General features: G+C 42.2%; 1 protein-coding gene across 1 annotated transcript in view; it reads right to left on the reverse strand.

The window, feature by feature from the left end:
- The window catches only part of dtnba (dystrobrevin, beta a), a 90761-nt gene that overhangs the window by 58294 nt on the left and 19446 nt on the right, over positions 1-13021 (reverse strand). The window contains 3 exon segments of the mRNA XM_034161958.1: positions 2153-2243; positions 2838-2951; positions 7921-7950. Of these exon segments, the coding sequence (XP_034017849.1) occupies positions 2153-2243; positions 2838-2876 (130 nt within the window). The 5' untranslated portion in view covers positions 2877-2951; positions 7921-7950.

Below are 13021 nucleotides of genomic sequence, written 5' to 3' on the forward strand. Positions count from 1 at the left end.
AGCATGGAATATGGCACACATATTCTAAATTAACTCCTTTATTTTCAGCTATGGAGCAATCCTGGAGCTGACCTCTAATGAGCTACAGGGGTCAATAAAGAATTACACAGAGGTCAAAAATTAAAAATGCTCCAATCATGTTGAAAACTACACCACATTATTTATCTGATCATAACGATTCAAAAAAGGTATAGCTTAGACTATCTGTGACTGAATGTTCTGGAGTTATGGGGTAAAAACAAATGGTGACAAAGTGTTGTGGGCTGGGGTGTTTGGCTGGTTTGGTTTTTGTTTTCTGTTTCTCCCACCAGGTGGTATGCATTCAGGACTGAGTGGCTGAGCATCAGGACTCACAGCTGTGGTTTATTTTGTCTTAATCAGAGATTGCTGCATTTAAATCTTGAATGCACAGTGTGTGATTGCCAGAGACTCGACCTTGTGAGCAGACGTGTGAGATCGACGTCAGGAGAACAATCTCACCATCACGGACGCAGAGACCGCTCCAGGTTTGACGCCACAGTCTGTGAAGGAGGATTGGGTGAGGTCTCACGCTCTTCAGCACACTTCCTGAGGTAATTTGGTTTTGGTGACTTTTGTGAAGTAATGACAGTGGATTTGGTGTCCCTCACACCTTGTGTTAGTGAGCTGTCACGTTATGCTAATTGTCTAATCAGCTTCTGCTGCAGTGGAGATTTGAACTGAGTTGTTCCGTGCCTGCAGGGTAAGAAGCTGATGTATAGATTTAAGCCAGGAAGTGTTTGCTGATTGCGTGCACCTTTGAGTTGTGTCTCTCTGTGTGGAGTTGGACTCACCTCATGTTTTCTTTCTTCACAGACTCGGTTTGTCGCGGCCACCTGCGGGGTGTCGGCGGGGTCCCTGGGTCCGAACTGCTGTGGCTCCGGACCGTTTGCGCTGTTAAGAGCGCGCCGTGTTTCCACCTCACCAGACCGCGGACGTTTTAGTTGTTTGGCACTACTCACTGTTATGTTTATTAAATTCTGTTATCCTTTTGAACCGTGCTCTGCTTATTTTATGCTTGGTCCATCAAACGCTGGGTCGGTGCTCCGACCGCGTCCGAAACATAACACAAAGATCAATTTGCAGTTTGAACAGGGGTCAAAAGTTAAAGTTGCTCCAATTTTGGTTAAAAATAAAAGTGATGCAAATTATTGGTTGAAATAAAAGGATTAATAAATGCAATAGTTTTGACTGTGTTGAATGCTTGGTTTCCAAAGTAAAGGTCAAACAAGGTCGACGTCCATTGAATTCTATGACGTATGAAATATGTTACCTCGTAACATGATAACTAAGCATGACAGATGGTGCAAACCGTTCCATTTTAAATTCCTATTAAATCAACCAATAATTTGCATAATTATTACCCAAAATTTAACTTTTGACCCCTGTAAAACTGAAACTGACCTTTGTCACCATTCTTGCTGTTTTTACCCCATAACTCCATGGAATTCACTCATAGATAGTCCAAACTATACCTTTTTGGAATTATGATCAGATGAATAATGTGGTATAGTTTTCAACATGACTGGAGGTCAGCTCCAGGATGGCTCCATATATGGAGCCATCCTGGAGCTGAGCTTTCAGATATATCTGAAAATAAACATGAGTTAATTTAGAATATGTGTGCCAAATTCTATGCTTTTATCACAAAATGAACAATTCGTATGGAAATTTTAGCTAAGCTGCAACACTATCAGAATTGTGTTAAATGAGCGGTTACTTAGGGAGACGCAGATTTGGAGTACCATTTGCATTGTGAGGGAATGTCAGCTATGACATTTTGAACATGTAGCACGCTCCCCTAGGAGTGAACCGGCATGCAGGTGCTTCAGCACTGAGGACGCCAATTGGTGGAGAAAGTCAAGGAAACATCCATGTTTCATGCGGCTGTGGCAGACAGATGGTTAATTTTGAGAGGTGGGGATCAACTGGTAGTTTGCCTGGATGTTTGCCATCCAGGACCCAAGGTGTTTACCCGGTGTAGCGGATGGAGCAACGCACGGCACCAATGCATGTTCCCAGACTTGACGGATGCCTGTATCCTAATGAACAGAATGACAGCGGAAGTAAAACTCCTTCCTTGGTGCCATCCAGACCACAAGTAAGATTTATTTTAAGGATAAATATTACTCACCAAGCTCCTGGAGGATCTGTCTCCTCTCTCCTCTGGCTGTTACTGGTGCCCCCCTCCATCTGTCTCTGTGGCTGCCTTCCTCCATCACCATCTTGCACAATCATAGAATCAATCAGCACACAATCAGCACTCAAACTAAAGGTCACAGCACATTTCATCAGGGAGCCTGTTTAGCTTTAAATTAATGTACGTTGTAAGTTGCACCTGCTAAAAAATGCCTCTTGAAGAGTACAAAACCATGTATGTTGCACTTTTTTTTTCTTTATGTTAGCGCTTCAATTTGGGATCTTTGTGCACTGTTGGTAGTTGACACCACCAAATGAGACAGTGTAGCTAAATTTCTACACCATAAGATATAAACATCACATGCAAGTGTAACTGCAAGTGAAACACACACAAAAATCAAAATCAAAACTGCTAAAAAATTACAAATGTTTAGCAAATGAACACATTAAAGGGAGCAGCTGATGAAATCTGATCATTATAGTCTCAAATTTAGATAATTAACAAAGGTACAAAAAGGAGGACAGCAGACAAAGAAAGAGGTTATCAAGTTTAATTTGTCAAGAAAGATGAAAAACATTGAAGAAAAAGCAGGAAGTTAAACATTTTCATTCCCAGTGTGTAAAAGTGGTGTCTTCACACACATTATAAAGAAATGTTGTAAAGTTTTACACACACACACATTCCAAAGAGGATTTAATCGCCTCCCTGGAGATTTCATGCTTCATCCAGACAAAAAGATTCCTCCTTTCACTCTCTCCTCCTCTCACAAACTCGGCCCACGCTGCCTGATTATCTGTGTGGCACACAGGAAATAATCCTTGACATCATGGAAGAGAAACACTAAATCAAAGTCAGAGAAAATGCAAAGATTAATGTCAGCAATGCATTGCTGAGGCACTGACGCCATCTCATGTTTCATGTACGTACTGCTTACATAACGTGCAGAAGTCAAGCAGGTGCAGAGTGTGTAACAAAATTATAAACAAGCGGCGTCAAGCAGCAGGCGTTGGCAGAAAGAATACAGTAAAACTCACATATAATGGATTCAGGTGGACCAGCAAATTTTGTCCCGTTAAAATCGAAATGCACTATAAGCATAAAACGGACAAACTCCACTCTATATAAAAAATGGATTAGTTATGTCAGGAGGCGCCAAACGATCTGTGGAGAATCCTCAGCACTAATTAGGCTTACACATTTCCTTGATTAAACCCCTGACCTTGAATCAGGCGGGACCTGCCTCAAAACTACGTCTGACAAAAAAAAACAAAAAAAAAAACGACCCCCTTAAAAAATTATGTGCAATAAAAAGATTACATTTGGTCAAGTCACGCTTTTTTCCAAGTCCACTGCAGAGTGGTACCTTAAAGTTCTCCACACTGGCGGGTGTCTTACTGCGATTTACTGCAGGAACGGTGGCTTTTTCTGGATCAATTTGTCCCTCGACGAGTTCCACTTCTTTATAAAATCATCAACCTCCAAACCAACGTTACTGTACGTGCAATTTCCTTCCATAAATTGCGGGTCATCTGAGCATCTTTGTTCTTTTTAGACTCCTTGTTGTAAAGTTGGTCATATTTGCAGAGTTTTCTGCCAAGTGTTCTTCTTTTTGATCCATGAGTGACATGTCACTGCCGTGCCCACTGCAAAAACTTTTACAATATGACAGGAGAGGAAAGAGTGAAACCATAAAAGTGACCAATCACAGCCCTTACAGTGCCAGTTCTTTTGACCGGGCTACGGAGAGGGTTTACAACCATGCGGAGGGCTCTGATCTAAAGCGGTTGTCTTTGGTTCGTCAAACCCAGAGATATGTGTGAAACTTAACACCATATTACAGTGCCAGCAGCAAGCAGTAGTAAGTAAGTAAGTAAGTACGTCCCTTCGGCTGCTCCCTTGTTTTGTACTCGGGGTCGCCACAGCAAATCCAAGGTGGATCTGCATGTTGAATTGGCACAAATTTTATGGCGGATGCCCTTCCCGACGCAACTCCACATTACATGGAGAAATGTGGTAGTGGTGGGATTCGAACCGGGAGCCTTCCGCACTGAAACCAAGTGCATTATCCACTTGGCCACCACCGCTACACCAGGAGCAAGCAGCATTACGTAAATAATCGCCAGCCTTGAACTATGGCCTGCCTTGTTTAGGCACAGGGTCTGAGCACGGTTTGAAAAAAAATTGACGCAGAGGCTTTCCTTAAATCAGTAAGCATCAGTGCTGAACTTCATTTCTTACCTCTGTTGCAACTAGACACGTCCAGATTGCTCTGTCTGGTACACACAAGGGGTTTTTAATGGAAATACATTGCGATCGGACGGGACGTTTCATCCGATGTGAGTGAAAATCCGTTACACAAAATCCGGTATATACAGTGTTTATTACATGGAAAACCATACAAAAGCATTGGGACTTTTGCTTTTGTCCGGTAAGTGCAAATATCAGGTTTAAATGATGACAATTTAGGTGAGTTTTACCGTACTGGGAAACACGAAGAAACAAATTTAATGTAATACAAGAAGGGGCAATTAGGGAATGCCCCCTTCAAAGCACTTTGTACTTGTATGTATTTGTCAGTGTCATTTCTGCTTCCTTTATACGTTGAACAAGATGCCAACAGAATTTCTTCACAGCCCAAACCCAAAGTCCTATTCTGAGGATTCATTCCAAACAGCCACAGAAAATATTTATGACTCTCATCAGTCTTTACTGGAGAAGGTGCTTCAAACACACGCAACAATCAGCTGTCAAAAGTCAAATACACAGTTACACACATTAACCAATCCCAGCGCTGGACTCCCACGCTGAGCAAACTGTTATTTGCAGCCTGGCCTTGGTGAGAACTGCACCCTGTCTGTCTGTCTGTCTGTCTGTCTGTATCAAGCTGACACGGAGGAATATTTGGCGTGTGAGAGCTGCTTCCCATTTTAACTATGAACATTTCAAACCATCTTAGCTATAATTACCCTTCAAGTAATTGCCCCAGAGGGCCGGGAAGAGCTTCCTAATCATCAAATGTGGATCTCAAGAAACTAGAATTCTTACATTCACTGCACCAAACACCAACAGACACCAGTTAGTTAGTTAGGCAGTAAACCAAGATGTAAACCATTAGTGTTACTTGTAACTTGGTTCCAGCCATCAAAGAAGTAAATCATTACTGTGCCTGTGTAATTCTAACCCTGTACCACCGACACTATTGTAGCTCCGCTGATGATTAGAAAACGCTCAGTTTGACTGACATGTGACGTTTGATGAATAAAGTGTGTTTTTAGTGAAGAAGAGACTGAACAGCAGAGAAGAAGACAACAGAGAGGAAGTGGGGGGTTGACAGTATTTACAGTAGCATGCACGTGTGCTGTTTCTGTTTGTGTGGGTGGAGGTGCACGTCACTGTTGCACCACTATTAAGACTGTCATTTGCAGAGCTTTACAGAAACAGAAACACACACACACACACACACACACACACACTGCTCTGAATACAGTGACACACTTCGGGTTTTCTGTTTTTCCACTAATGGTAGTTTTAGAAAGAACAGGGTGAAATGCTTAATTGTACTAAATAGATGTACTGTGTATGCTTTCAATTAGTACTGTAATTAGCTCCCCATTAAACTGGTGTGTGTGTGTGTGTGTGTGTGAGAAAGAGAGAGAAAACACACTTGTATTCAACATGCTGTGGGGACAAAAATCTTGAGTCACACTAACCTGCTGATCACCACAAGGCTAATCATTAAATTTTGGGGTGACAGTTATGACAAGAGTAAAGGTTATTAGTTAACTCAACAGTTAGTTTAATGGCAGGTCTGGAAAAGTAAGTATAATTATGTCAAGGAATCAAAGTACAGTCAGGTCTGTAAGTATGTGGACAGTGACCATTTTTGTAACTGTCACTGAACACCATCAAAATGCTGTTTCATTTTTTTTTTACCCTAACCCAAAGAACAGACTAAAGTTGCCCTGTTCTCAATTTCCTATGACTCTCGAAACCTCCCCTCACAAGTTGGTTCTGTTTTTAATCAACATTACTATACAGTACTAAACTGTTTGAATTTGTTACAGATTGATTTAAATGAACTTCAACGGATATTCAGTCACACGGGAATGTTCTTGTATCCATTATGATAAACTGTGTCTACCAAAGCGATGCTTTAGATGTGTCGTATTAAAGGATATGCATATTTGAACAAACCTCTGTTACACTGACTTTCCATTTTGCGGCCTGTATTTGTGTCAGGAAGAGCATCCAATGTAAAACAAGCCAAATTAGATATGGAGAGTACAAATCAAATTTCTGTACTGGATCGGTCGAGGCCTGGGTTAGCAACAACCGCCACCAGTGCTGTTGCCCAACAGGGTGCCGGTGGAAATTTGGCTATCTGCTGGGCAAAGAAAAGGAAGAGGAGTAGAATGTGTGCAGAGACAGCAGGAGAACAGGAAAACCAGAAAGGTGTAAATGTGAGTCGGGACTTTGAATGCTGGCAGTATGACTGGTAAAGGGAGAGAGCTGGCTGATATGATGGAGAGGAAAAAGGTAGACATATTGTGTGTGCAAGAAACCAAGTGGAAAGTGAGGAGAGTGTGTTCTGAAGGTGGAGGGAATATTTTGAGGAACTGATGAATGAAGAGAGAGAGAAAAGGCTAGATGATGTGGAGAGAGTAAATCAGGAAGTGCAAGAGATTAGTAAGGATGAAGTGAGGGCAGCTATGAAGAGGATGAAGAGTGGAAAGGCAGTTGGTCCAGATAATATTCCAGTGAAGGCATGGAAATGTCTAGGAGAGTTAGCAGTGGAGCTTCTAACCAGGTTGTTGAATAAAATCTTGGAAAGTGAGAGGATGCCTGAGGAGTAGAGATAAAGTGTGCTGGTTTCTATTTTTAAAAATAAGGGTGATGTGCAGAGCTGCAGTAACTACAGAGGCATTAAGCTGATCAGCCACAGCATGAAGTTATGGGAAAGAATAGTAGAAGCAAGGGTTAGAAAACTGGTGAAGATCTGGGAGCAGCAATATGGTTTCATACTGCGAAAAAGCACTACAGATGCAATGTTTGCACTGACATTACTAATGGGGAAGTACAGTGAAGGCCAGAAGGAGTTACACTGTGTGATTGTGGATCTAGAGAAAGCTTATGACAGGGTGCCAAGAGAAGAGCTGTGGTATTGTCTGGAGTGGCAGACACGTATGTGAGGGTAGTGCAGGACATGTAAGAAAAGTGTGTGACAGTAGGAATGACAGACTTATTCAAGGTGGAGGTGGGATTATTGAAGAAGATGCTGAAGATGTTGCAACTCTCCTTGGGAGTGATGAGGACAGGATTAGGAATGAACATATCAGAGAGACAGCTCAGGTGGGAGGGATTGGAGACAAAGTCAGAGAGGTGAGATTGAGATGGTTTGGACATGTGCAGAAGTGGGACCCAGGGTATATAGGGAGAAGGATGCTGAGGATGGAGCCACCAGGCAGGAGGACAAAAAGGGAGGCCAAAGAGTAGGTTTATGAATGTGATGAGGGAGGACATGCAGGTGGTTGGTGTGACAGAGGAGGATTCAGAGGACAGGGTGAGATGGAAACCATTGATCTGCTGTGCCGACCCCCAACGGGAGCAGCCGAATAAACAAGGAGGAAACAATATGAAACACTGTGTTTGTCAACTTAGACATAATGCAATTATTGCGAGATTATTCAATTTTAATCAATATTAATTACATGAGTGTACATACTCTTGTTTTATGTGTGTATGTGTGTAGTCATACGTCATACCTCTCTCTGTCAGGGGGTCACGCAGGTCGTCTGTAGAGTGAAAAAGAAAAAAGGAACAGAAAAACACACTAAGTCAATAAAAAGTACATTAAACACAATTTAAGTAAGGTCTAACCTTACCAACCTGCAGAGCAAGCACACAGGCGATAGTGGTAAAGAAAAACTCCCTCTGATGATTTGAGGAAGAAACCTCAAGCAGACCAGACTCAAAGGGGTAACCCACTGTTTGGGCCATGCTACAGACACAATTATATTGTGCAACTGTTGAATACCTTCAACAATTGCACATTTTCTGATAAAAGCACCTAATGTTGCACATGTGTAGGCACTTTATAAACCATTTTAAAAAAAGTTTCATTTTCAGTGGAGATGCTGCTCTCTTGGCACTGTAAACAATCTGTTCTGTCTGGGAGACGGGTATCATCTCTATGAACTGGACAAAAGGAGGAGTTGTCCCATTTTGGAATGTAACGTGTGATCACTTGGATTAAAATTACTAGAGGTATTACAATGCTCTGTGTGTCGGGAAAGGTGTGTCTAGCAAATACTCTGAACAGGATTCAGTTCCAGTTACTTGATGCTCAGCGACTGGAACAGTCTGGCTTCATGTCCAAGACATCTACCAGCAACCAATCGATTCAATCAGTTGTTTTGTACCAGCTTGTTGTGGTCTTGTGTAGTTTGGATTCACTCTAGTTATCAGGTTTGTCTCAGATTCTTAGTTGACATGACCGCCCAGCTAAGACAACATAGATAATACAGCTAGAGCAACAGCAAAGGAATGATTTCATGGTGCTAGTACAGTGGAGAAAAGAATACGTTTTACCACCTACAAAGAATGTAGAGGTCTGTAATTTTTATCGTAGGTACACTTCAGCCGTGAGAGACAGAATCTAAAAAAAAAAATAATAATATTAATCCAGAAATCACACTGTATGATTTTTAAATAATTAATTTGCTTTTTATTGCATGAAATATGCATTTGATCACCAACCAATCAGCAAGAATTCTGGCTCACACAGACCTGTTAGCTTTTCTTTAAGAAGCCCTCTTATTCTGCACTCTTTACATGTATTAACTGCATCTGTTTGAACTTGTTACCTTTATAAAAGACACCTGAGCCTACAATACCATGAACTTTATTATAAATAACTATAAATACAACCAACACCCAACCAACAGACATCATGCTGCCTTCACTTGGACTGACAGTCACCATGTTGCATTACTCAGGATTTGCACGAACTAGACTTCTAGACTATTTTGGCTCCGTTTAGCTGGCAGCATAGCGACGACTTGTCTTCTGTCGCTGTAAAACGCTCACTCTGACTGAAAATGAATGACAGCTGGTCGGTATGCCTCTGTTATTTGTAGCTAATGTAGCCAAGGAGTGATGGGGGTCCCAGCCATGCTCACTGTAAACAATGCTTTCAGAGCACCCTCTGCTGAACAAACTACATAATGACACCATTTCCAACAGCCAAAGTGTTTTTTTTTCTGCGTTGTTTACTTGGTAAAGTAAAAGATTTCATATTTGCAAAAATTAAGCTGATACCAACATGTTCGGGAAAAGCTCATATCAGCTGATATTATCGGGCAAATTATATACTGACCAGGCACTAATGTCAAGGTCATTCTCTATGTACACCTGGAGATGCGCCAGAAAAACCATGTGCATAAAGCTTGTGCCAAATTAATATGGGATCCACGCCAGATCCACCATGGCTACTCAAAGCAGACAAACACATATATCTCCGCATTTGCACAATTTCATTTTGTCTTGTTGAATGAGTGGAATCCAGCACCAGGATTTGATGCACAAACTCCATCAAGCCTCATTTACCGCCCACCGTCGTGGACTTGCTGGTGGCCACTCTTCAAACTGGAATCTTCCCTCGACCTTAGCACCATGGTTGATCTCATTATGAGTATATCCTCAAGACAGAATTGCTCTCATAATCACTCAAACACACAAGGTCTCCCCACATGGCAAGATGGCGGCCTATCACCGAGGACTGTTAGACATATGTTGAGCAAATTTGTCGACCATAAAGAGAAACGCAACAAATCTCTTCCATCACTTAAAGGACAAGTTCACTTTTTACAGACTTACTCATATTGAAACATTCTCACTCTTTACAGGTCTCTCACTCACATTCACACGTTACTTTATACTGCTCACAATTTCACAGAGGGTATCTGAAACACATGGAATACGGAAATCCAACACGAAGAATACTCTTGGAAATGTTAAAATGCTAATTTTCCACAAATATAACTCAGCTTTATGTTGAAACGATGCTTTGAACTCTCACTTCTACTCTTTTTTGTGACTTTAGGAAGTTTGTACCATTGACAACCACCCAATCAGAGTAGTACTGCCCACACACCAATGGTTACACTTATTCAGGCCCAACAGCTGGCAAAATGGTCATAAACCAAACTAACCTCACAAAAACTCATTTATTGCCCATTGACTAAAACTAAACTACAATAAATCAAATAGCCGCACATCTAAACACACAATGGACTCACCGTTTGTGATCTGTGGGGGTCTCGAACACCTAAATGTTGGTGGGAAAGACACAAGTGGCAAAGACACCAATACAGAGAGGAGGCGTCAGGCGTTGGGGTACTAAACAGGGGTAAAAGGGTGTTTAACACCCTCTGTACACAACACACACACACACACACCATGTATTCCACATAACCACATTACCACTTGCAGCTGCTCTCTAATCTCACTGTCTGTCCTGACAGGACCTCACTCGTGTTTGTGTGTGTGTGTGAGTGAGTGTGTTATATAAGGTATATACAGTGTGCTGCAACTTTAGACACCGGCGTTGTTAAAATACCAACAGCATGAGCTTCATTTGTCCTCTGAACAGCCCCTTACTGTAACATGCAAAACGGATCTTCTCCAAAACCTTAGTAGTAAATGAATGTTTTTACTTCACACCAGGCTCAAAGTCATTTACTGATTATCTGTTGTTATAGACGTTTTTGTCATGAGTCAAATTTCTCAAGATGGCATCAACAAATTACAATTTGAACACAATGTCGCTGTTTGCGATACTGTAGCAAGGTTAGGGCCCCTTCACACATAGTACAAAGAAGTACAACTCAGGGCGACACAACAGAACAGCTCGTATGAGCGAACCGCAAAAACATTGCGCCATCGGGCAGGTGTGCACGATGCTGCTGCGACGGCTCGTGCACACGGGAACACAATGCGAATAGCTGCTCAACTGATGTGATCGATGTGTAACCACATTGCACAGCTGCTGTGAAAATAAAAAAATTAAAAATACATACCATCCATGGGATTCGAACCTGCACTTTCCAAAAGCTCTGATTGCCAGCCAGAAACTTTACCACTGCGCGACCATCGCTGGCGTGTAATCAGTGTGGAAAAATGCCTGAAATCTAGAAGGACATAGAGGAGGTGTGCTGTGTCCGGCCGCTGCAGCCCGGCGCAAAGGTGAAAGATGTTTTATGTATTTCCACATGAGGACAGCAGTCACAGGCATGCACCTCACGGAGGACTGTTGTAAGTTCATGTCCTTCCAAACACGGAATGTGTCCTCCAGCTGGGACAAGCAGGAGCAGGGATCTTTACAGCCGCAGCTGTGAGCAGACACCCCCCCGATCAGTGCCCAGACCACTCACTCTGTGTGTTATGTGGTCATTCATTTTCGTTATTTGTTATGTAATTGCGTATGTGGGTATTGTCATTATTTATATACTTGTCCTGCCGCTGGATTCTGTGTTTGCAATGTGTGCACTGAGCCATCATCCAGCTGTCAGTGTGTTGCAATCAGCTGACAGGCCCCTCCCCCTGCTGTGTGCGATCAGACCTCACCGTCCAGCCCCAATGTGATCAGATCTGTCATACATATCAGCATTTTCTGCAAGTGTGCCCCCGCAGCACACCAGATCTGTTGGAGGGAGCATGCAAAGCCACACTTAGACAAATTTCACATCCAGCTCAACAGTGACAACATTAAAGTATTCATGATTGCAAGTCTATCCACGCACATGCGTGGATAGACTGGCCGCTGAAGTATTTCATCGCTAATTATCCCTCTTGCTTGGCGAGTCAGCGGGTGCATTTCCAGAAAACGTCTTACTCGGCATTCTTCGCCATTTCTCAGTGTGACGTACATTTTAGCAAATGCAGAAACATCCCGATGAACAACAGAGAGTGAAATGAACACTGCTCGTACGATAACGAAGCTTCATTGCTTTCATTCAAAACTGATGGCTCGGATTTACAGAGGATGTACAGAAAGGAGACAACATACTTCACCCCGAAATGCTTAATTTTTTGAAAGGCTGTAGGATGTTGGATGCTAAAATGTGCTGACTCTACTGTGTTGCAGGACTCTATTTCCAACAGCCAAAGCCAAAAATGAGGTGGGCTTCATAGATAATTGGCAAAGCTTCTGGGGAAAACCTGGTCTTGTTAGGAGAGACGGCATCCATCCGACTTTGGATGGAGCAGCTCTCATTTCTAGAAATCTGGCCAATTTTCTTAAATCCTCCAAACCGTGACTATCCAGGGTTGGGACCAGGAAGCAGAGTTGTAGTCTTACACACCTCTCTGCAGCTTCTCTCCCCCTGCCATCCCCTCATTACCCCATCCCCGTAGAGACGGTGCCTGCTCCCAGACCACCAACAACCAGTAAAAATCTATTTAAGCATAAAAATTCAAAAAGAAAAAATAATATAGCACCTTCAACTGCACCACAGACTAAAACAGTTAAATGTGGTCTATTAAACATTAGATCTCTCTCTTCTAAGTCCCTGTTAGTAAATGATATAATAATGGATCAACATATTGATTTATTCTGCCTTACAGAAACCTGGTTACAGCAGGATGAATAGGTTAGTTTAAATGAGTCAACACCCCCGAGTCACACTAACTGCCAGAATGCTCGTAGCACGGGCCAAGGCGGAGGATTAGCAGCAATCTTCCACTCCAGCTTATTAATTAATCAAAAACCCAGAGAGAGCTTTAATTTATTTGAAAGCTTGACTTTTAGTCTTGTCCATCCAAATTGAAGTCCCAAAAACCAGTTTTATTTGTTGTTATCTATTG

The sequence above is a fragment of the Thalassophryne amazonica genome, chromosome 21, assembly GCF_902500255.1.
Source record: "Thalassophryne amazonica chromosome 21, fThaAma1.1, whole genome shotgun sequence".
Taxonomy (NCBI): Eukaryota; Metazoa; Chordata; class Actinopteri; order Batrachoidiformes; family Batrachoididae; genus Thalassophryne; species Thalassophryne amazonica.